The sequence below is a fragment of the Microtus oregoni genome, unplaced genomic scaffold (assembly GCF_018167655.1).
Source record: "Microtus oregoni isolate MIOR12 unplaced genomic scaffold, Mior012 000006F_ref0000085, whole genome shotgun sequence".
Taxonomy (NCBI): domain Eukaryota; kingdom Metazoa; phylum Chordata; class Mammalia; order Rodentia; family Cricetidae; genus Microtus; species Microtus oregoni.
The window spans coordinates 21,109,730-21,136,291 of NW_024543065.1; the positions used below are offsets into that span (position 1 = coordinate 21,109,730).

The 26,562-nt window shown below is 35.4% G+C and overlaps 1 protein-coding gene across 1 annotated transcript; it reads right to left on the bottom strand.

Moving 5' to 3' along the window:
• Positions 1 to 803: 803 nt before the first annotated feature.
• On the bottom strand, positions 804 to 18,260 carry LOC121450000 (amine sulfotransferase-like). Its single transcript, XM_041654658.1, has 6 exons — positions 18,119 to 18,260; positions 15,702 to 15,910; positions 11,533 to 11,659; positions 9,057 to 9,151; positions 2,445 to 2,631; positions 804 to 922 (listed from the first exon to the last, which is right to left on the bottom strand). Exons 1-6 carry the CDS (start codon positions 18,258 to 18,260, stop codon positions 804 to 806), a joined length of 879 nt encoding a protein of 292 aa, XP_041510592.1.
• Positions 18,261 to 26,562: the final 8,302 nt, after the last annotated feature.

Genomic DNA, 26,562 nt, shown 5'->3' on the forward strand with positions numbered 1-26,562 from the left:
ATAGTAGAATGGATGTGCAGGTGTGGGTGAGCAGACCCTGAAGACAGAAAGTGAGAGAGCTAGCCCTACGATCTGCCGCATGGAGGTGTGGGCAAGGGAAAGATACCCCCTTGCTCCTTGCTCCTCACCCATCAATACAGATCCCAGCTGTGACTGGATGATGGATTCAGACATAGTCCTTTGCAGCATCCTGGTCTCAGGTGTCCCCATGAACCTGTTTGTTAGTGCAGGTCATTTAAAATGGCATGGACCCAATAGCAGCATGGCCTTTGAACCCCCATATGTCTCTAGGTGTGAGCCCAGATCCTGGGCATCCACACTTAAACCAGCATATGTTTAATCTTTGACTTTTATGTCTTTACTAAGATCTGTTATATTAATTTTAAACGCATAAATGTTTTTATATGACATCTCTCTTTATTTCACACAGCACATTTGAAGAGTCGTATTGATTTTGAAAGCAATCAATTAAAGTTAAGTAAAAGATTAAATGAATTTTTAGTGTCTATTTGATGCTAATTTAATTAAAGGTAAAGAAAATGTGAACTATAGAAGAATCTCTGAAGACTACAAGCCATGTTTTATGTTTTCTGTTATATCAATTTTGTGAACGATAACAATGCTAAAAACTACCTTTGAAATCGATGTTATGGCCAGCAAACTAAGCATAAGCTAATTATTTCATTAAAGAATTGTGCTTTATGTTTCATAATTAAATAATAAGAAGAAATTAATTTTAATATTTAAGTATGGTCTTTGGTTAGTACATTTTTATGCAATTAGTTCACATGGCAATTAAAATTCTACTCATTTGTATCCCAGATGAACTTTAAGGGAATGTTTTTCATGTTCTTGTAGAATATTCTATCAAATCTTTCATTCTGATCCACAGTCAAGTGATGCTTCCAGTCTCCAATGGTTCCTAATGGGAGAAGCACAGGTTAGCACCTATATAAGTAGCAGTATCGGGAAACAGTTCACCCAACTCACTCTACTCTCTACAGCTCACACTGCACATCACTGAGTTCTCCAGAGGGTTAAGTTGGCTATTTCTCCTCTCATCACAGAAGAAACTTCAGAGCAGCAACATAATAAATAGGTATCACTAGCTACTACCACTGAGTTGTAGCCAATTTTTAAAAAGAAAAGATAAACACCTTAGAGGTTAAAAAAATAGGAATTTTAAAAGCACATTTTTTTCTATGGGCCAATCATTATACTAGGAAAACACTTAGACTTCAAACACAGTGTATTTCAAACACAGATTTTGAGGTATATGCTGTTTGGTTTTTTTCATTTTTAAACAGAAAAAAATGAGACCCAGAGGTTTTAGCAAATCATGTCAAGGTGACACAGAGCTTCAGAACAGTTAAGTTTGTGATTTTACTAAGTAGGAATTGGAAATGATCATTACACTAGTTAAAATGAAAATATCTATTTGATTTTCCTATTTGTCTGAGAGGATGATATATTGTTTGCATTTGGAATGGATGGCGAGCAATCATGGGTAAGACATTTAGGATTGGTGAGAAGTGAGATTTGAGAATCCATGTTAAGTGGCAGAAGAGACAAAATAAAAGAGTTCCTGAAAAATATAAAAACCCAGCAATATTTAAATATAAGCTAATACTCACAGCAATAATAAGTTAAAAGGGTATCAAGAGGAAAATATTCATTCTTACCCATATCTCTGGGCATATAATGAGATCAAAACAAGTTTATTGACTGTTCAATTTATTGAATTTATGTCAAATAAATTTACTAAGGCATTGCTCTAATTATTATGATGAAAAAGTCTCACACATGAGGAAGCAACATTTTTAATTTTGTTTTCAATATAAAGAGACAGTAAGTTTACTTGTCCAATATCCTAGAAAAATAGTAAATAAAATTGTTCTTGCCTAGGCAGTGCATCACCATATCTGTAATCATAATTTCATGCAGGGTGTGCAGTAGACACAGGAGGAGGATTATGAAGTTAAGGTAGCCGTGGTTGCTTAGACTACACTGAGAAGCACTCATTCTCTCTGTCTCTGTCTCTCTGTCTCTGTCACTTTCTCTTTTTCTCAACCTCTCTTTCTCTCTTTCTCTCAGACACACACACACCCAACAAAACCAAACCAAAATAAGGCAAGAAATTTCCCAAAAACAATAGCACATGATGAATTAGATCCTAGGATAATACTGCTGACATACTTTAAAACTTGAGTGTGTGCCTTATAAGGAAAGAAAGCAATATTTATTTACTAAGTGAAATTGTCTAATTTTCAGATTTTTTACTAAAACTATTAGAAACCCTTCAGGTTCTTTGTCAACTGCAATATTTCTTGCTTCCAAACATCATTATCACCTGGAGAAATACTTTAAAAACACATATTATTTCTCCAAAATACTCCAGGAGAACTCAACAATTTCTTTTGCTACTACAGAACAATAAATTTCACCTTTGCGGAGAAATGTTCCCTGATAATTTCTTCTCCCAATGTCGTTTCTTAATACATCTTCATAATTTGCTCGGGGGTCAGATTTCATGTTCTGAAATGTAGCTTGTCTCACAACAGCATCCATATCTTCTTCACTCAGTTCTTTCTCCAGAAAACTGCAGATTTTAAGCACTGAGCCACTGAGGTCCTGAATAAGTCATGGTTTGAGAAGTCACTGACCTTATAATAGAGGTGTGAGTTACAGCCCAGTGTGTAACATGAACAGCTAGGATTTACTTTTGGAAGGCAAAGATTGTTCAACACATGAAAACATCATAGAAACAGGTGAAGAAAAACTGAAATTATTATTTATTGTCATTGATCCAGAATAAACTATTAATAAAACACAGCACTTTTGAGACTTTGTAGCCTAAGCTGGTCTGGAATGCAGTATGTAGTCTACGCTGCTCTCAAAGTTAAGATGGTCTTTCTTTCATAACATCCCATAATGGCTGGGATTAGAGGTAGGAGCTACTGCACCCATCTCAATATCTTTGTTAAATAAAAACATCAAAAATGAGAAGAACTGAAGTGCATCCATGCAAAACAACTGTGAATTCAATATTTTTGGCTAGAAAGACAGTTGATTGAGAATATGATCATTTTTATCTGATGTCTGCAATCCATCAGATGTTACTACTTCCATTTAACATATTACTGGGAAATAATAGGCAGATAATTTAGTCAAGAAAGAGAAACATAACATCTAAATGAGAGGGAAAGAAGTAAAACGTTCTCTGCAAAATGAACAGCAGTATGGTCTCATATGAAACACAAAACCGAGGGAAAGCAAAGAATCTGCTAGAACAGTGAGATTTTACAAAGCTGTGAGATATAAAATCAAAATCAACACACAAATATTAGTTATACTTATAAATACTAGTGATGAGTAACAGTAAAGTAAGATTAAAATACATGAACTCTAAAAGGTAGAATTAAAAAACTTAGGAATAAATGTAGAAAATGTTAGAAACAGGTCTGCTGAAACCAACAAAACATCAATGAAAGAAAAAAACAGAAACAAACAGAACAGCATACACTGATGAATTGGAAAATAGTTGTTATTTATTTATTTAATTTTTCTGAGACAGGATTTCTCTGAAGTATTGAAGCCAGTCCTGGATCTCGCTATGTAGACCAGGCTGGCCTAGAACTCACAGAGATATGTTTGCCTCTGCCTCCTAAGTACTGGGAATAAAGTGTGTGCCACCATCGGGAAATTGAGGACAGTTATTTTAAAGATGCTATAGAACCAATCCACAAATTCTATGCAGTCTGTAATAAAATTGCAGTGTTTTTTTTTCATTTTTGCAAAAAGAAAAAAGAAAAGAAAGGAGGAAAAGAAAATATATTCAAAATTTTTATGAAATTTTGACACATCGTAGAGCTACTTTTCTTTTAACATGTGTGCTTCAATGATTGCAGTTAGCTCATCAGGACTGGCAGCAAACCCCTTTACCTACTGAACCATCTCTACCCACAAAAGAGTATTTTAATGTCATGGTGATTCTAACAGTGTACTTATGATGTGAATATAGAAATCAACCAATAGGAGAGAATAGACTTTCCAGGAAATAATCTCTCAATTATAATGGTTAAATAATTTTTGATATGGCTGTTAAGAACGTTAAATGGGAACATCATTCATTCCAACAAATGTTCTTGGGTAAATCAGATGTCTGTAAGCAAAAGAACAAAGCAGAATTCTCACCTTACAATGTATTTCAAACAAATGAAAATTGGCCAAACATAAAAGCAAGGGCCTAAACTACAATGTTCTTAGAGAGACTTAAACAGAATGATTTATCACACAGGATTTCACAGTCATATTATGAATATCCCTCAACAGGTACAGACAGCCAAAAAAAACATTAAATTGATTATACTAAACTTAACTCCTATGTAAAAGGGGACAGATTCAATGAAGTGAAAAGTTCACCTATAGAATGGGAACAGGATTTATGTCATTTATCTGATACAGGATTACCCTCAGAAATCAACTACAACAAAACCAACCTAGCTAAAACTTTAAATAAACGATTCTCAAAGGGAGTCTAGAACCATCCATTAAACACAGGAGAAAAATGCTCTATCACGAGTCATTTGGAAGTGGAAACCGACAAGAAGTGCACACCATTTGCGTCCTATTATGATGACTATTCCTTAACAAATGACAGAAAACCATAAGCGCTGGTGCTGCTGGTAGAAATATAAAGTGGTTCATTTGCAAAGGGAAATGTATAACAGTTGCTTCATAAAGCAAAGCCAGAACCACTGTATTATCCAACTACTCCACTTCTGGCTTTCACTTCTGATTCCAAACAGTTGAACCCAAAATCTCTGAAAGATTTGTACATCCATATTCACAGCATCAGTATGAGCAACAGCTAAAATGTGGAAACAAGTCAAATTTATATAGATTATGGAACATAAATACAATGGGATGTGCAGACAGAGAGAGGGAATTCTGATGTATGATGCAATAAGCCTTGATGACATTGAGGACATCACAGTAAGTAAAATAAGTCAATAAAGATACAACTGCATGTCTCCATTCATGCCAAGTACTAAGCTTGAAGAAATTAATACAGGAAGAAGATAGTGTGGTGATATTCAGGAATGAGAGGAGAAAAAAATAGGAAGTTATGGTTCAATGATCCTAGGGTTCAGCTTGCCAAAAAGAATTTGGATATTGGAAGTGACAAAAAGTTACATAACAAGTCATGATGGTGAAATGGCGCATTTCACGTGATGGATTTTAAAATCATAACAAAGAGTGCAATTGGGGTTGATAAACTGAGTAGGAGTAAAGTAGTTGTTTATGAAAGATTAGTTTCACCCAGAGAAGTTGCGACATTCTTCATGATGAAGAAGCACTATCCCCAATTCAAGAATAAAAATAATAAATAAGAATGACACATGAATTACCTTTGTAGATGTGAAAATATATATTGATTAAGAGAAGCTTGAAATCCCTTCCATATTTAATGAAAGCTGAGATTCCGAGGAGTCTATGCATTAAATACAAAAAACAGAGATGGGTTTGTTTCTGTATACCAGAAGGTTTAGGGCCCTGCTAAGGTAACTAGAGTGTGTTAGTCTCCATCTTTGTATGTGGCCATTTGTGGAAGGAACTTAGTGTGTTGTGGTGAATAAAATAATAGGATCCTAATGCTAAATGATTTACACAAATGGCTTTGACGCACAATGACTGACCACAAAACCAAGAGCAGAAATAACATGAAAAATAGAGCAATGCAGCTGAAAGAAAAAGAAAAAAGATAACAGAATTTTTGATGTTGCCAATAATGGAGTTCTTGGACATAATTTAAACATAATATTATATTCAAGGAGGTAAAAGACAAAAATTTATACAGCATCAACCCAATACTACCAATGAGAACAAATTTAAAACAGACTGTCTTTAATTAATAAAAAGTAATCTCAATGAATAATTTTAGTAGAAACTTCAACTCAGATGAACTCAGCAGAGCCGAACTTGGAGCCAGGGGTAGTATCAAACTTAACTCTCAGAATACTACAGAATAAGAAGAAAAATATGTTGGCCCCTGTATGAAGAACTTTGCCTGTCTTTGGTGAGGTGGGTAACTTTAATTCTACGATTCAGAAGGCAGAGACAGGCGGATCTCTGTAAGCTCAAGGCTACACTGGTCTAAATAAAGAGTTCTAGACAAGCTAGGACTACAGACTGAGATGCTATCTCCATAAAAGGAATAAATTAACAAAACCTAAATAGGCAGTTTTGTATGTGATGCAGTACATTAGACTCCTCTGACCCCCATGTTGTTTGTGCAGGATAGTTTCTCAGCAAAAGAGACATTTCCTAAATCCCCCACTTTTCTCTGTTCATAATTCTGAGCCCCATTTTATGAAAGAGCAAACTGCTTTTCATATAAATCTAGGAACCCCTCTCTGATTTCCCCCATATTCAGTCTGCAGTGACTACTACAGTGGGGCACATAATACAGAATCCAATTCTTTATTACAGACTTTGGCCAGTTGGAACATACAAAGGAAAAATAAACACATATAGGAAGGAAAAATTAAGTCCCTCACATCCTTTGAGGATTTGCCATTAAGGAGATTCTGATGTCTTTTCAGGTAAATTAAAGTATCTAGATTCTTTTGCTTGTTCATGTTTACATTTTAAAGGAAAATGCATCTGGAATAAATAAGCACCGAGTTAAAGAAGCTATTAGGACATGAATCATAATTCTACCATGTATTTAGGGAACTGAAATATGTATGTTATTAGAACCCCACCAAATGTGTCTCTTCCTAGTAGTAAGCCTCATCTTTTCTCCAAACAATGGATGTCCTCATGAATGAGGATAACTTTTTGCTATACCTATACTTTAGTCCCATAAATAGGAATCTTTTAACACTGCATTTTATCCATTGCTCTGTTTTTGGGAAAGGAAAACAGCAATGTTTCTGTATAGTCATGAAGTTCCTAGGGACGCCACTTCTCACCAAACTTATCTGAAATAAACTGGTTTATTGTCTTAGTGGGATAATCAGTGGAGAAGTAAGCAAGAAGCATTAGACAAAAATTACAAAGTTATTTCACAGCAATGGACAAGGAAGGCACCAAAATTTTCTTAACATTGGTAAAATCATAATTACTAGAAAATATTGGTAGTTTTCTCTCTGTTTAAAAATATTAATTTCATTTATAATTATGGGTATGATGTATGAGAATATTGAGTGGGTAAATCCTCATCTTTAACTGGTCTACTAACATTTACCACTTTCAGTTTTAAACTCATGATGGCGAATGATATTCCAAAGATACTAATTTTGTTCCATTGCTGTAGTTTTTTATAACTCTAAACGTCTCCTCATTACTTTGGGATTACAAAAATAATCATAAGCATGACCCACAGATCTTGTGTAGTCCTGACTTCAGTCTCACATACTAGTTTCTTGTCCCCTGCCCCACACCTTTAATGTTCAAGTCCTTTCCTTACTTGGTTCTAAGTACTGTATTGCTTCACATAAAATTCTCTCTTGTATTTTGATTTTAGCTATTTTCTTTTTGTTAATTCGTATGTATTAATTTGTGAATCCCATGTGACTTTTACCTCCAGAGAAGCCATTACCTTCAATTATACCAGAAGCCTTTATATGAATACTAACATTTTATTTGGCATCTTTAATAACTACACTTTCTAATCTAAAATCTCTAAAAGTTTAAAAATAATAGTATGTAGGTGTGTGTGTGTGTGTGTGTGTGTATGCAATGTGTTTGCTGCAAGACAGGAACTAGTGCCATGGTGCATGGGTGGAGCTCAGAACACAAACTTATGGGGTTATTTCTGGCCTTCCATTTTTATGAAGGTTGTAATGATTTAATTTGCGTTTTCAGGCACACATTGGAAGTCCCTATACTCACTTTGCCATGTACCCAGTCAAGATACGCTTATGGATTTTTTAATTTGGGTATTTGCTTTTTGACTATTTGCCTTCCTTGTTAGAGCATGAACTCTATAAAAAGGTAAGCCCTTCTTTACTCTTGTTTTGAAGCCTGTCACACAGAAGCATTCACTTATTTTCCATCAATCAATATGTCAATAAGTACCAGAATGAGATGAACGTTAACTCTTTTTTTACACAGCATATTAAGATACTGTTCAATTATGATCAATCAAAAATTATTCTATAGATTCACCTTAGAGATGCTCCAAGATTATTTTTTAAAAGAGGGAGAAATCAGTCAAATTTTAGTCTATGGCTCTATTTGTCCACATTTTATAGTAGTTACATGCCTCACTGCTGTTTTCTAGCCTTTAGTAGTGAGCTGTAGCCTCCCTGAGTATATAGTCAAAGGAAATGAAGTCACCATTCAAAACCTTACTGTTATCTAGTGTTGTTGCTATACATTTCAACCACAATACATGTGCTCGCCCTAGTGTCCACCAACAGCTGAAAGACTAAAGACTTTATGATATATGTCATATACCATATATAAAATAAATTAACATTCAGAAGTAAAAATGAAATGAAATTCTGTCATCTGCAGTAAAATTTATGAAGTTCAGGACATCAGCTTAAGTTAATAAGCCAGACAATGAGACAAATTTCGTGTGTTCTCTTATATGTTGAAACTGAACAGTCAACCTTAAAGTAGAATTGTGTTTAGCAACTGAGGAACGTCTGCGGGGGAAGAAAGGAATGACAATGCCAGAAGCGTGGCAAGGTAAGATCAATGTACACCCTATTAATTGGCAAGAATATAACATCAAATATCACTAATGGATGTAATTAATATGTGATAATAAAGTTTTTTAATTATGAAAGTCATTGGTGGTGTGAAGTTTTGGGGTTGCTTTTAACACAGGTGGTTGCATAAGAAAATATCAGAAAAGATTTTACATAGAGAACAGAATACAGAGAATGTCCAGTGGATGAGGCAGAGGCTGGACATTAGGAATCATCTTCAACAAAAGCCCAAAGAAGAATAAAGTATGAAGATAACTGGCAGACTGTATTTCAACCAAGAGAAGTATGGTGTAAAAGGAATCATTTAAAAATACAGCTACCTCATCTTACCTTCTTCATATCTTCATAGCTCAGGAACATAATATTGAAGTCATGCCTGTGTTCATACCAGCCTCTTATGTGGTCAAACCAATTGCTTCCTACCACTGGGAGGAAAAGTAACAAGTGAGAATGCCAAGCTGTGTGTCTGTGCCTTTTTTTTTCTGGTTTGGAATTTTTAGAAATAAAATGGAGGCAATCTTGTCTTCTTTCAATATCCAGGAGGATAACTATATGTTTTTCTTTGGGTTCAACTTCTTATTTAGCTATCTAGGATCAAGGATTATAGGTTCAATGTCCTTTTTTTATGGCTAGAATCCTCTTATGAATGAGTACATACCATATTCGTCTGTTTGGGTCTGGGTTACCTCACTCAGGATGGTGTTTTCTATTTCCATCCATTTGCATGCAAAATTCAACGTGCTATTTTTTTTTACCGCTGAGTAATACTCTAATGCATACATATTTCACACTTTCTTTATCCATTTTTCCACTGAGGCAAAAATTGGAAACTTGGGAGTGCGGTTGGGGTGGAGGTAAGGGGAGATGGGGAGAAAAAAGTGAGAAGGGGGGAGGGGGGATGGGGAGAGCTTGGGGGAATGGCAGGGCTAGGATGGAGAAAGGGTGGATATGGGAGCAGAGAAGTATATATCTTAATTAAGTTAGCCATTTTGAAATTGACAAGAGACTTTTCTCTAGAGGTGTCCTCAGGTGTCCATGGAGATGTCCCCAGCTATATCCTTGGGCAGCTGAGGAGAAGGAGCCTGAAATGGCCCTATCCTATATCCATACTGATGAATATCTTGCATATCACCATAGAACCTTCATCTGGCGATGGATGAAGCTAGAGACAGAGACCTACATTGGAGCACTGGACTGAGCTTCCAAGGTCCAAATGAGGAGCAGAAGGAGAATGAACATGAGCAATAAAGTCAGGACAGCTAGGGTATACCCACCCATTGAGACAGTGGGGCTGATCTAATGAGAGCTCACCAAAGCAAGCTGGACTGGGACTGATGGAGCATGTGATCAAACTTGACTCTCTGAACGTGTTGAACAAGGAGGGCTGACTGAAAAGCCAAGGACAATGGCACTGGGTTTTGATGCTACTGCATGTACTTGCTTTGTGGGAGCCTACTCTGTTTGGATGCTCACCTTCATAGATCTGGATGGATGGGGGAGGACGTTGGACTTCCCACAGTGCAGGGAACCCTGACTGCTCTTTGGACTGAAGAGAGAGGGGAGGAGGAGGAGGGGAGGGGGAGGGAATTGGAGGAGGGGCGGAGGTGGAAATTTTATGTAAAAATAAATAATAATAATAATACTAAATAAAATGGAGGGCCTACAATGGATGTCTATATTTCTATTTAAAATGTTTAGTGGTTTGGGAAAACAATTTCCTGACATTCATAGAAACTTGCCTATGTATTATTACTACAGGAGTAGGAAAGAAGTAGTAGAGAAATAAAGAGCCTGAGACTGCAGGAGGCTTTAAAACATACTGTTTCTTATTCCTACTTCTCCATAAAGGGCATAAGTCTCTGTTTCTCTTCTTGTTCACTGTCTGCAGTGGTACAGAATCTGAATATCATCTTTCAAGCAAGTGAAATTCTGATTCCACATGGGATGTGCTGTGAAATAATGCTCTTGTACCCTGTAAAGATTTGTCACTTGTATTGGTTTAATAAAAACTGATTGGCCAGTATCCAAGCAGGAAGTATAGATGGGGTGACCAGACATAGAGAATTCTGGGAAGAGGAAAGGCAGAGACAGTCATCTTCCAGATGAAGCAAGATGAAAATGCTGCACACAAAGAGGGTACCAAGTCATGTAGTTAAACATATATAAGAATTATGGGTTAACTTAAGTTGTAAGAGCTAGTTAATAATAAGCCTGATCTAATAGGCCAAACAATTTATATATGATTAACATAAGCCTCTGTGTTTCTTTGGGACTGACTGACTGCAGGTCCATGAGAGACAGAAACTTCTATCTACAATGATAAGCCTCTTGCCTTAATTAATACACCTATGTAATAGAATGAACAATTCCATAGCTGTAGTATAAAGCCATACATACACAGGCTCAAGCAAAATGTACAACAACCCTCAGCATTTCCTCTGCCAGAATGGATTATTCTACCTTTGCCATTAGTTGGATGGAATTGATAGAATATCTGTAAACCAATATACTTCCTGTATGACCTACCTTTGTAATCCTGACAATCCTCAAATGGTACATAGAAATAGAAAACAAAGTTGATAATGCATAGAGTTGACATGCAGTTGTCACTAGAAATAAGTTCTTTGTGTTTTGTTTTTTGTTTGTCTGTTATTGTTTTTCTTGTTCCAGTATTCTTTTCTTGTTCCTTTCAAAAAGAAATGTCTTGTACCATTTCTTTATACTTTATTCTATATGTCTGAGAATTTGGCTTACTTGCATCTTTTATGTAATTCATTTGAGTATGGGTCAATGAATTAATACTTACCTCTTCCATCTAGGAATGTTTGCATAAATGTTTCCACAGAATTTGAGGCTTCAAGTATAACAATCAAATTTGAAAAATGAAAGTAGGAGGTCAAAACATCTTTAGGATTTCTGTATATATAAAGAATCTGTAGGAAGAATTATGTAATTATTTCTTTAATCAAATCTTGGATATGGTTATAAGTTTTTAAATACAATTTTATAATATTCAATTGTAACAATAAGCATAATTATTTCTTCTAGTCTTTGAGCTGTACAAAGTCTAATGGTTTTTATATATATTTTGGTATTACAACGAGTACTATAGTAAATAACCTTTCTTATGGCATTTCATGTTTAAAAATGTAGTTTAAAAAGAGGTCAAGACCGTGATGGGTACACCCACTGAAACACTCTACCTGAGTTAATGGGAGCTCACCAACTCCAGTTGAACATGGAAGTACCAAACATAGGTCCAAACTAGACCCCCTGAATGTGGGTGAGAGTTGCATAGCTGGGGCAGACTGAGGGACATCTGGCAGTGGCATCAGGATTTATCCTTACTGCTTGTACTGGCTTTTGGGGAAAATATTTTCTTTGGATAGATACATTGCTCAGCCTAGATATAGTAGGAAGGGCCTTGGACCTTCTCCATAGCAATGTGCCTTAGCCTGTCTAATGAGTGTGTAGGGGGGTAAGAGTGTAGAGGGCTATGTGGAGGGAAAGGGATGAGGGGAGGAAGAAAGAAGAACTTGGATTGATATGTATAATGAAAAAAGATAGCTTGTTTTCTTTTTTAAAAACAGTAAAAATTAAAATTAAATAGAATGTAGCTCAATTCTCAAAAAGCTTATTATTTGTAATGTTCATAAATATTGAACATAAATTTGCCTTATGTGATCAAAATATATTATATAAAATTTTTAGTTAAAAATTTAAAAGTAAAATTCACTACCTATGAGGGTCAATTTATGGGTATTATGTGATAACAGAGGAGATAAATCTGAAAACAAAAAATAATAATTACATTGACATAACTAGTAACCTATGATAGTCAAAGAAAAATGAGCTTTTCCTTCATATCTTTCAGGAAAAAAATGTAAACATGAATTAAGAGCATAAGAAGCATAAAAATTCACACATAGAAGCAATAATCTGTAGGTGTCTGTCCACATTATCACCTGGGTATCTAAGACAGGAGGAGGAGCTCATGCCAGCTTTGGCTACATGAAATATTCTCATAAAAGAAATAAAGTAAGGGAGTGAGGAAAAGAATAAGAAAGAAAAACCAAAAGACAGAGAACGTATCTCTAGGATTAAAGCAAGGAAAAAATCTCTAATGTGAATTAATTTAAAAGAAAAATAAGACAGACCCCACTGACCCAACCTGCACCAGGAAGAAACAGGTGGGTATCTGATATCTCGGCTGGAAAGACCTGCTCTCTAGGCCCTAAACCCCACATTTCTGTCAACCACAGAACCCCAAGAAATCAGGCAACAGCTCTCTCTCCTATCAACCATCCCCTGCTGCAGGACCCACTGGCTGACCTACACATGAAGGGACTGAAACTCCTGGAACCACAGGCTCAAACTGCACCCAGAAGAAGAAGCCAGAATTGCGCCTGGAGGAAGAGCAAACCACCAGAACTACAGAACCCACTTGTACCAATCGGAGGAAAAAATAGGTAGACAGCAGTTAAAAATACATACAAAATCATAAAGAACAACATGGCATCACCAGAAATGGGTGGTTCGGCAACAACATCCCAACACACAGATGAAGCAGAAGAAAATGACCTTAAATATTACTTTATGAAAATGATGAAGGCCCTTAAGAGAAAATGAAAAAAAAATGGAGTAAAAAATAAAAAAAAAAACAGTGGAAGAAATCAATAAAACCTTTAAAGACAGTCAAGAATGCCAGAAAAAAAAAAACAATCAAGCAAGAGAAGGAAACAGTTCAAATAGAGGCAATAAAGAAAATACAAATCGGTGGAGGATTGAACGTTGCAGGGAAGAGGCAGGGAGAGGAGCAGAGAAAAATGTAGAGCTCGATACATATGAATAAAAAAACCACAAACTGAGGAAATTCTGGTTGTGGAAAACCAGGGTAAATGAACAGGAACTGGTGATGCAAGCATAACCAATAGAATGAAAGATATGGAAGATAAAATCTCAGTAGTTGAAGAACAATAGAGGAAATTGATTCATCAGCCAAAAAAATGTTAAATCCAACAAATTCTTAGCGTGAAACATCCAGGAAATCTGTGACAATATGAAACAACCAAACCTATAAATAATAAGAATAGAAGGAGAAGAATACCATCTCAAAGGCATAGAAAATATCCAACAAAATTATAGAAAACTTTCCCAACCTAGAGAATTAAATGCCTATGAAAGTACAAAAGCATACAGAACACCAAATATATTAGACCCCAAAAAATACATTCTTGAAATATATTAATTAAAACACTAAACATACAGAATAAGAAAAAGTATACCAAGACTTTCAAAGGAAAAAAAGCCAAGTAACATAAGAAGATAGAACCTAAAGAATTACACCAAACTTCTCAACAGAAATTTTGAAAGCAAGTAGGTCCTCGGCAAATGTTATGCAGACAATAAGAGATCATGGATGCCAGCCCAGACTACTATAACCAGCAAACCTCTCAATCATCATAGATAGAGAAAACAAGATAGTCCATGAAAAAAACCAGATTGAAGCAATACTTAGCCACAAGTCCAGGCCTACAGAAAGTACTAGAAGAAAAACTCCAATCAAAGGAAGCTAGCTGGCCCACCAAAAATACAGCTAGCAGGTAACCTCATACCAGCAAGCCCCAAAGGGAAGCACACAAATACTACCACCACCACCAAAATTAAATAGGACAGCAATTAAAAATCACTGGTCATTAATATCTCTTAATATAAATATTCTCAATTCACTCATGAAAAGAGACAGGCTATCAGAAAGAATACAAAAACAGGACTCATCAATCTGCTTTATAAAAGAAACACACCTCAAACTCAATGACAGTGATTACCTCAGAGTAAGGGTTAGGAAGGGATATTCCAAGCAAATGGACCAAAGAAACAAGTGGGTGTAACTATCCTAATATCTAAGAAAATAGATTTTAAACTAAAATTATTCAAAAAAGATGGAGAAGGACATTTAGCATATGTCAGGCTAGTGGGAGCTCAGGGTTTAAGGACTGACAGGTGGGGAACCTGTATCGGACGGAACTAGACCCTCTACATGTAGGTGACAGTTATGTGTCTTGATCTGTTGGAGGGAGCCCTGGCAGTCGCACCAGGACCATCGGAGGTGCCTGAACTTGCTTTTTGGAGTCCATTCCCTATAATGGGTTACCTTACTCAGCCTTGATATCAGGAGAGAGGCTTGCTCCTGGCTCTAGTTAGTATTCCAGACATGTTGATTTCTGAAGGAAAGCCTTACTCCCTCCGAGAAGTGGATGGGGAATGAGAATGGGATAGGTGGAGGACAAGGAAAGAGGATAGAGGGGGAACTGAGGTTGGTATATAAGGATGAAAAGTAATTTTTAAATAAAAATATGAAAAAACAACAAAAAATCAATCAGTTTGATAACACTAAAATTAAGAATGTTGCTGATGAAAACATACATGAGAAAAGCAATGAGGATGAGCTAAAATAGATTCATTTCTAGAAGGGATAGAAAGCAAACTGAACAGAAGAATGTAATAAAATATTAGGCTATTGATAGACTCTTTTCACACAATCAAAAATAGTGATGGCCACAAAACATCTAACATTGGCACTCCCATTATGAGGATGAGGATGCAAACTAACATACATTTGAGACACCTTTTCCTAGCTGCCATGTTGATAAACATCTAAAAGTCTGATATGTCAAGTTATTAGGGAAATATTAATAAGTCATCTTTTACACATTTCTGCAAAAAAATGACAAATCCACTTTCTTCATAATTATTGCACCACCTTTGTAAGTGGAGTACTCTGGTCACTGTGGCTCTGCAGCTCTATTCATGGGTGTGGGTTCTAGGAAAGCTGCTGGGAGAGTACCAGGAGACACACGCAAGAATGTTCATAGCAGCTGCATCACAGTGGCAAAACATTGGAATAGCCTAATTATTCAGTATTTAGAGAAGGCATTTCATGGATACAGTAAGTCACTAAGCTCTCTGACATACTTTGACTTTTTTGTTCTTGAAAACTTTTGGTACCAAATAATACGGGAGGTGGGAAGAAAAGATACGAGGTGATGGCATTTTGGCAAAGTCCACGTTATGAATATTGTACTCAAAGAATGGTGCTCTGTCTATTGTTTGGATGTTTTCAGTGTTGTTCCTGTGTCTCTCAAAATAAATCAGGCTGAGGATCTGTTGTGTCCAGATGGTACCTGTAAGAACAAATAACAATCCTGTTTTCAATCCTGAAGAAGGTTTTAATAATGAATACTAACACTAATGTCATCCAGTTTACAAATAATTTAGAGCTTTTTTTTTTTCCTTTAGCACTCGAGGCAGGCTTGGATGTGCCCCTTTTTTATTCCCCATTGTCGGTATCAAACACTCAAGTCAGTAAGGCTGAACTCTATAACTCTCTGTTTTTTTCTCACTTACAAAGATGTGCTGATTGGTCGTGATAATCCAGATGTTTCTTCTAGTGTCTGTATGTTCTATGCTATGCTGTTTATGGGCAATTCTGACTCATTTCTGAAATGACTACATTATTTACTTATATTTTATAACTGTGAAAAAAACTAAAAGAATTAAATATTTCTATTTTCTACTCCTTATCTTTCTTTGTACTCTCAAATACTTCTTACTATATTCCCAGTAATTGATCATAGCATACATGTAGAAAGAGGAAACCAAAGATTTCGGTGTTATAGACATTTGGTCTCTGGACTATTAGATCAAATCATACAGTGGAATTATTTGGTAAATAAGTGCAAAATTCCAATTCTATTCCCTTTAAGAATTGATCCCATGTGATCAAATACTGTTATGCTTAGGTTTAGCCTTAATTATTAATGGCTAACACAGATAATTCATTGGTGGCAGTGTAGATTTGATGAATCCTTAAATATTAATGGCTATTCTAGATAATTCATTGGTACCAGTTTAGATTTGATTAACTAGCCACTATTCCCAGTGAGGATTGATGGTGCACTACATAAGCAGAGCCTGAAATTTTGAAAGAGCTGATTATGCCAAAATATCCCAGACTCCAGGGCTTATGACACTAAATGTGTCAGTATCCTGTGTGGCATAATATAAACATTCATTGCCTATTTCAGTCTTCTTGAGGACTTCTAAAAGCACCCAGTGTATCTACTGTGACTGAATTATTTGGTTATTTTCTACAGTGAACCACTAACTGCCTCACAGGACCCTTCATTCTGTACCACATTAAACATTACAAAGATGGAAGCAAAGTATGATTTGATATGAACAAAGAAATATTTTTGCAAAACATCTTTATTTACTGAAATCGTCAAATAGAGACATAAAATCTTGGTGTTATTGTACATGGACATTGAGAGTGGGGTGTGGATGTGAAATCTTCACACCTATTGCTTTACTATGTAGTCTGTGTTCACCACTGCAAAAAACTTATTCCAAGACTTGTAAGTTTCATCTTTTGCTGAGGTAGAAGTACCTTTACAAAAGGAACTTCAGTTTATCTTCATGTCCAACAGAAAACAGGAGTTAAATGGGAGTGTCTGTGTTTGCTTGTCCTGATTAGCTTCACAAACCTCAAGGCTTCCAGGAAGACTCACTGTTTTAAGAAGATTTTTTTTGAGAATTTTATGTACATTACAGCTGTAATAGAAATTTTGTGCACAGAATTGCATGTTTTTTTAAATGTAATCATTGTCTCTGCATAATAAAACATGTATCTTTTGCAGAAATCGTTTTTGAATATCTCACACCTGTTCAACAGGCTAAGGCATCTTGACATCATTTACCAAAGAGCTGCTGCTGGTTTCATATTTGATTCCCACCCCCCAGCATTTTTCCACAATAAATTACAATATATACATGGTAAGTGTGTTTACCCATAGAGACTTGAGTTTTATTTATGTTTTGACCATATGTTGTTCTAAATTGTAGGTTGCTATGATTACAGATACTGTTGTCTGATGGGTTTTAGGATATTCATGGAGACAAATCATTGGACTTGTATGGGGGGTTATCTAGATTAAGTTCATCAAGTTCACTGCAGATGGAAGTTGACAAGGAACCTTCACCTGCCATTGGGAATTCTTCAACATGATGATGTATTCTGGTGCAGCAGTGAGAAAAGAAACTAATATTGTTGAAATGACAGTGGGTAGAAAGAAGAATATTTATGCACTGATTATCAAACCAAAATACCGGGAGGTGATAGTGCATAGTTTTAATCCCGAAATATGGGAGACAGAGGCAGGCAGATCTATATGAGTTCAAGGCCAACTTGTCTACAAGAGCTAGTTCAAGGACAGGCTCCAAAGTGACACAGAAACCCTGTCTCAAAAAATAAATAAATAAATAAATAAATAAACAAACAAACAAAAAACAAAACAAAGACAAATGTCATATGGCCTATTTATTCCACTCACCAGATTTTGGATATGTGACAATGAAGACATCATCATCTCTAATTTCTTGATCGTCGATGTTTTCCACTATGTTCATTTTAACTAGAGATCGTTGAAAGTTATAGCCTTTGAAGTTAAGTAAATATTCATCGTTATTGTCCATATTGATTTACCTAGAAGAAAAATTATAAATTTTCTTTACTATCAAGGTATTTTCCAATAGTAAGTGATCAACATATTCCAAGGACACTGTAATATCCATCACATATTAATATTTGCTATAATAAGCTATTACATGTGCTAGTTTATTTAAATTTACAAAAATTTTATGTTACTATATTTTTATTATCACTGTATTAAATATGAAGAAACAGACATAGCAGGAATTTAGAAAGATTTTTTTCTATAATTCCAGATGGGAAAGGTGATTTTAATTCTAAGCATACAGAGAAGGAAATTAGGGTACAGAGAATACAACCAACTTATTCAAGGATGTCCTGCTCATCAACTTAGAAAGAAGACAGCAAACAACTGAGGCAGAGTAGATGTTTGTAACTGAAGAGTTTATTTGTATAATAAATTTTTATTCCTTATTTAGGGCCTGTATTATACAGGTCCATATTTCTACATTTTATGGCAACCATAATTCTGAGTAACCTTCAGGGCACAAACAAAAAAAAGGGCTGAATAATGGACACGTTACACCATCTTATTCACCACGGAATTCTCCAATTTATGTCATTAAAAAGAAATCTGGAAAGTGGAACTTTTTCAGGATATAAGGGAGGTTAATGCAACCATGCAGCTGATAGCGACATTACAACCAGGACTGCCTTCTCCTACAATGATATCAAAAGGCACACATAATATTATTTTAGAGATAAAAAATTATTTCTATACCACCCCTTTATCACCACAAGATTGCCAAAGGCTTGCTTTTGATATCCCCTCATTTAATATCAGAGAGGCATAGAAGCAATATCAATGGAGCATCTTAATTCAGGGTGTAGCAAACAGTGCCACTTTATGCCAGAAGTTTGCAGCTCAGGTTAGAGATCAATTTCCACTGATTTTTATCATCCATTATATGGATGACATTATATGGATGAAGGAGTTTTACTTGAGACATATGAACTACTACAACAGAGCCTTAGTCTTGAAGGCTTACTTATTTCCATAGAAAGTGCAGAAGTACCCACCTTTCCAGTATTTAGGTCATATGTTTTTCCCAAAAAAATAAGCCTCAAAAATTAGAAATTTAGAAGGATAGTTTAAAGAGACTAAATGACTTTCAAAAGTTGTTAGGAAGTATCCAATGGCTTTGAGCTTATCTAAGGTATCCTATGGGAGACCTGGATACTCCAAGTGAAATCCTTAAAGGGGATAGTAATTCAAATTTCAGCAGAGAGCTTTCAGCAGCTGCCAGACAGGTTCTCTCTCTGCTAGAGCAGGCTATACAGAACAACACATGCATTATATTGATTACAGCCAAACGTGGCAGGCATGCATTTTTCTCACAAAACTAGATCCCACAGTGGTTTTATGACAAAACAAGAAACTCTTATGTATGCACCTCATGTATCATCACTAAATCTTTAATTTGAATCAGTAGCATGCTTAGCACAGAAGAACAGGATAGAATCTAAGAAATATTTTGGTAAGGAACCAGTTGTAATCAATGTTCCTTACACTAAGCAATAAATTGAGTGGTTATTTCAAAATATTGATTCTTGGGCAATTGCATTTGCTCAAATTCAAGGCCAGTTTAATAATGTTTTCCCAACTGACCATTGCTGCAGTTTACCCAACTGCATTCATTCCCTTTTCCTAAAGTAGTAGCAAAAGATCTTACAAAGGATTCTCTGTTAATTTTCACTCTCTAATGGCTCTTCTAATGGGACAGCTGCTTATGTGACTAAAAATAAATGACATGCAGTGCAGACAGAACCAACACCAGCTCAAATAGTCAAGCTGTGAGCTATGGCTTTACTGTTTCAAAATTTTGCAAATGAAGTGTTTAATTTTTATACTGAAAGTCATTACATTTAAATTGCCCTTCAGGTGCTAGAGACTCTTTCTCATATTGGGACTAGTAAAAAACAAGTTAAGATGCTCTTCCAGTAGATTTAAGAATCCAAACAACATTGAAAGTTACCATGTTTTATGGGACATATCACAGCAAACTCGAATATTCCTGGACCATTAGCTGTAGGTAATACTTTAGCTGACAAGCTTACAAAAATAATTGTTCTATCACAGGTTGAGCTTGCTCAGTAGTTGCATATTTTGTATCATTAAAATAGTTTAAGTTTAAGAAAGCAACTTAAATTAAAGGGATACACCTTGCTTAATTGTTAAGCAAAGTGAGATATGGCCACAATACTTACTTGTACCTCATTTGGGGGTAATCCTCAAGGTCTGCTTCCATATCATATTTGGCAAATGAATGTTACTCATGTAACAGAATTTGGACAATTGAGATATGTGCATGTCACAATTGATACATATTCAGGATTCTTGATGGCCACTGCACAAACTGGGGAAACCACTAAGCATGCAATACCTCATTGCTTAAAATGTTTCTCATGCATGGGAGCCCAAAACATCATAAAGATGGACAATGGGTCTGGATATGTTAGTAGAGCATTTGAACAATTGTGTACCCAGTACATAAGACCAATAATCCTTATAATCCTCAAGAACAAGGAATTGTAGAGCATGATCATAGCTTCGTGAAAACACAACTTCAAAAGATAAAAACATGAGAATTATATTCTAAAAGTCACATAATGCTTTAAATCATTCACTGTTTACTCTAACTTTCTTGAATATGGATGTCCATGAGTGATCAGCAGCAAAAAGTTTATAGCATAATAGTACAAAGACCACCATTGCTAAATCAATGTGGAAAGATCCTTGCACTGGAAAATGGAAAGGACCAGACCCTATATTAATATGTGGTTGAGGGCATGTCTGTGTTTTTTCCCAAGATGATGATTCTGTGAGATGGCTTCCACAACAACCGCGCTGATGTGTCCAACAGAAGGACACTAGACTTGATGATGTCATAGCTGAAAAAGCCCTAGCAGGAGAGTTGTAGTGAAAGAAGATGGAAAAAAAAAAACATGGTCTAGCCTTCCCAAACCCCAACAGAGACCATGGATGCAAGCCAAGATTACTGTACCCAGCAAAGCTTTCTTTTACAATCGATGGAGAAACAAGATATTCCATAAAAAAACAGACTTAAAAAATATGTATCCACAAACCCATTTTTAAAGAAATTATTAGAAGGAAAACCTAAACCCAAGGAAGCTACCTACAACCCCAATAACACAGACTTCTGATAATGCTCAACCAACACAACCCAAAGAAGGGAAACACAGAAACACACCCACCAAAAAATAACTGGAGTTAACAACCACTGGTCATTAATATTGCTTAATATCAATGGACTCAATTCACCTATAAAAAGACACAGGCTAAGAGAATGGATACAAAAACAGGATCCAGCCTTCTGCTGTATACAAGAAATACACCTCAACCTCAAAGACAGACACTACCTCAGAGTAAAGGGTTGTGAGAAGTATTTCCAATCAAATGGACATAACAAACAAGTGAGTGTGGTTATCCTAATATCTAACAAAATTGATTTCAAACTAAAATCAGTCAGAATATATGGGGAAGGACACATTATACTCATAACAGGAGCAATTCATCAAGATGAAGTCTCACTCATGAATATTTATGCCCCTAATACAAGAGCACCCATGTATGAAAAGGAAACATTACTAAAACTTAGATTACACACCAAGCCCCACACACTAATAGTAGGAGACTTCAACACTCCTCACTTGCCAATGGACAGATCAACCAGATAGAAGATTAACAGAAAAATAAAAACTAACAGATGTTGAAATGGACTTACCAGACATCTATATAATGTTCCACCCAAACAGAAAAGAATATGCTTTCTTCTAGCACCTCATGAAATCTATTCTAAAATTAATCACATCCTCACTAAAAAAGCAAGCATCAACAAATACAAAAAAAAATGGAGTAACCACCTGTGTCTTATCGAGTCAGCATGGAGTAAATTTAGAATTTAACAACAATACTACCCCCAGAAAATCCCAAAATTCATGAAATCTGAACAGTCAACTACTGAACCACCCTGGGTCAAGGAAGAAATAAAGAAAAAAATTAGCCTTCCTTGAATTCAATGAAAAAATGAAGACACAAAATATCTAAACCTATGGGACACTATGAAAGCAGTGCTAAGAGGAAGGTTCATAGCACTAAGTACCCACATAAAGAAAACAAAGAAAACTCACATTAGCACCTTAACAGCACACATGAAAGCTCTAGAAAAAAAAAGAAGAAGCAGACTTGCTCATGAGGGGTAGAAGACTGGAAATAATCAAACTGAGGGATGAAATCAACAAAACAGAAACACAGAAAACAATATAAAGAATCAATGAAACAAAGAGCTGTTTCTTTGAGAAAAACAAAAGATTTACAAACCCATATCCAAACTAATCAAAAGACAGAGAAAGAACATCCAAATTAAGAAAAATCAGAAATGAAATGGGGATATAATAACAGATACTGAAGAAATTCAGAGAATGATTAGGCCTTACTACAAAAGCCTGTACTCCACACAATTGGAAAATGTAAAAGAAGTGGACAATTCTTTAGATATCCTATACCAAAATTAAATCAAGACCAGGTGAGCAATCTAAATAGACCTGTAAGTCAAGAGAAAATTGAAGTTGTCATAGAAAAAAAATCCCAACCCAAAAAAGCCCAGGGCCAGATGATTTTTGTGCAGTATTCTACTAGAAATTCCAAGGAGAGTTAATACCTACATTACTCAATGTGTTCCACATAATAGAAACAGAAGGATCATTGCCAAACTCTTTCCATGAAGCTACAGTATCCCCAATACCAAAACCACACAAACACAGACAAATCTCACTCATGAATATGGTTGCAAAAATTCTCAATAAAATACTGGAAGACCGAATCCAAGAAGACATCAAGAGTTATCCATTATGATCAAGTAGGCTTCATTCCAGAGACGCAGGGCTGGTTCAATATATGAAAATCTATCAATGTAATTCATCATATAAATAAATTGAAGAAAAAAACCATATGGTCATTACATTAAATGCTGAAAAAGAATTTGAGAAAATTCAAAACCCCTACACGATAAGGTATTGGAGAGATTAAGCATATATGGATCATACCTAAATATAATAAAAGTAATATATAGCAAGCTGAAGCTGGCATCAAATTAAATGGAGAGAAACTCAAAGTGATTCCATTAAGATCAGGAACAAGACAAGACTGTCCACTCTCTCCATATCTCTTCAACATAGTGCTTGAAGTTCTAGCAATAGCAATAAGACAACATAAGTATATCAAGTGGATGCAAATTAGAAAGGAAGAAGTGAAACTTTCATTATGTGCAGATGATATGATAGTGTACATAAGTGACCCCCAAAACTCCACCAGAGATCTTTTAGAGCTGATAAAAAAAACTTCAGTAATGTGGCAGGATACAAGATCAACTCAAAAAAAAAAATCAGAAACCTTCTTAAACCCAATAGATAAAGAACCCGAGAGGGAAGTCAGATAATCATCACCCTTCACATTAGCCACAAAGAGCATAAAGTATCTTGGGGTAACACTAAAAAGGAAGTAAAAGACCTATTTGATAAGAACTTTAAGTCTTTGAAAAAAAGAAATTGAAGAAGATACCAGAAAATGGAACTGTCTCCCATGCTCTTGGATGGGAAGGATCAACAGAATAATGAAGGCAATCCTACCAAAAGCAATCTATAGATTCAATGCAATCCCCATCAAAAAACCAACACAATTCATCACAGACCTTGAAAGAACAATAATCAATTTCATATTTAAAAACAATAAGCTCAGGATAGCCAAAATAATCTTATGCAATAAAGGAACTGCTGTAGGCATTACCATCCCTGATATCAAAACATATTACAGAGCTGCAGTAATGAAAACAGCTTGGTATTGACATAAAACCAGAGATGTTCACCAATGAAATTAAATCAAAGACCCAGATAGTAATTCAAACACCTATGAACACCTGATTTTTTCACAAAGAAACTAAAATTATACAATGGAAAAAAGAAAGCATCTTCAACAAATGGTGCTGGCATAATTGGATGTCAATCTGTAGAAGAATGAAAATAGATCCATATCTATCACTATGCATAATACTCAAGTCCAAATGGATTAAAGAGCTCAATATAAACCGACCACACTGAACCTAATAGAGGAGAAAGTGGGAAGTGGCCTTCAGTTCATGGACACAAGAGACCACTTTCTAAATACAACCTCAGTACCACAGACAATAAGAGCAACAATTAATAAATGTGATCTCCTGAAACTGATGCAGCCAATAAAGAAACAAAAGACTAAAAACAAAATGATTATTTGAACTATCTATATTCTTGGTAATAGTGACAGAGAGTTATTAATATATATTCACAAGAATATATCAGCTATTTATTGCTGCACTGTTCACAAGTATTAGACAAGTGACAGAATCAGTTGATGTAAATTTAATTTGAATTTCTAAGGTTATTGACAAAGAGAGAAATTAATAACACTTTAATGTTCAAGATTTATTTTTTATATTTGTTTTATACGTTTTTGTCCTTTAACCTTGGAAACTACATTTTCCTTATTAATTTAAACAGTCTTCATACACATGGCCAGTGAGATGTTGGTAAAAGTCCTTCATGCATAGGCCTGGTGGTGTGAGTTTGATTCCCGGAATCTGTGTATAGGTAGGAGAGAACCAATTGTACAAAGTAGTCCTATGATTTCTATATCACAAATTGGTGTGGGACATTTACCTGAGAAAACTACGTGGATGTGGGTTTAAGTCAATAGACAGTCTTTATTAGCAGGCTGGTGACTACACTGTGTGTTTGGGATCTCAGTGTAGCACTGTACCTTTCTCAGGCAGAGCTTTTAAGCAAAAAAAAAAAAAAAAAAAAAAAAAAAACTTGTGCTGGGTTGACATACTTCAGTTACCATGAATATTTAGCCAGAAGTAGAACTATAGAAGTCAAAATGCAAGGTTAGCACATTTAGAGTCTTTCCAAGAACCATTGACTTTGATTGATTAGGTCTTTAATTTCATTTTGGCAGGTGGTACTGTCTACGTGTGGATTTTTATGTTCTCAATGGTACTTCCATCATGGAGTCAGTTGTGCTAAGGTCTCTGGGACTCTGTTACACAGTGTCATGCACACCTATACACACATCATATATACATAATACTATATTTAAATTTCGAATTAAATTCATAATGACTATAAATATTTATGTATGACATCTATTAACTTTTCTGAGCCTCTAACATCTTTATAATATTTCACACTTTAATAAAATTCTCATGAGTGAAAGAAGGAACTTGTTTCTCTTTTCTCTACCCATTTGACAGACAAAAAACAATCCATTTCAAATGGTACTGTGAAATTATCTGAAATAATTCATACAGTTGCACTTGAAATTCACAGGCTCTAGTTCTTTATGATGAACAATCTTATTTTTATGGCACAAAGCATCCTTAAATGCTTGGGACAGGATTCAAAGACCAGTAAAATTAATTAAGTCATGTACTAAGGTTAATCAGGGACAAAGTAATCCCTTTAGTGACTTTTTACAATGATTTACTGACTAAGGCTGTACAAATAGGTGTAACAGACCAAGATGCTAGATGATTACTTTTTGAATCTCTGGCTTTTGAAAGTACCAACTGAGAATGCAAAAAGATACTTGGGCCATTAAAGGCAAGATTGGCACCAATGGATGAATTGATCCTGAACAATGAACATTAAGATTTTTGACTATAATACTAAACCTTGGATAGAAGAAGTAATTTCTAAAGTCATGAGGAGACATTAAAATGCCAAACGATTTAATTGTGGTAGAATAGTCATCTGAGAAGAAGAGTATAGACAACGAATACCTAGAAATAATGTCTCCTCTGGGAATGGCAAAAATAAAAAGTATCAACATTCTGGTTTGTATAAAAGGTGTGGCAAAGGCCAACATTGGACCAGTGAATGAAAATCAACAAAAAACAGACAAGACAACCTGATACCATTGGGAAAATCCTTGGGGACATCTCTAGAAGGCCACCAAGTCAAAAGTGGTCCAGTCATTTCCAGTAACTGTGGAAAACATGTCTTACCAGGAAAATTAAAAAAAAAAAAACAGAATCTTCTGTAAATAAAAAAAAGTATATTGTTCTTGAGAAAGGAAAAAAAAAAAAGCTCATCCACAGAGGTGACAACCAAGCAGGTAATAAGGAAATCTCATAAGTGTAGGGGAACGATTCTGTTCTTGTCTTTGCAGGAAAATACTCATCTTCAAAAAACATCAAGAGACCCTGGACATAAAGATGTCTAAAAAGGAAAATA

Coding starts and splice junctions, on each gene's coding strand:
- LOC121450000 (XM_041654658.1), bottom strand. CDS start 18,260: ATGGACAATAACGATGAATATTTACTTAACTTCAAAGGCTATAACTTT. Junction 2,632..9,056: donor GCTATGAAGATATGAAGAAG/GTAAGATGAGGT, acceptor TGACTTATTCAG/GACCTCAGTGGCTCAGTGCT. Junction 923..2,444: donor GGGAACATTTCTCCGCAAAG/GTGAAATTTATT, acceptor TTCTCCCATTAG/GAACCATTGGAGACTGGAAG.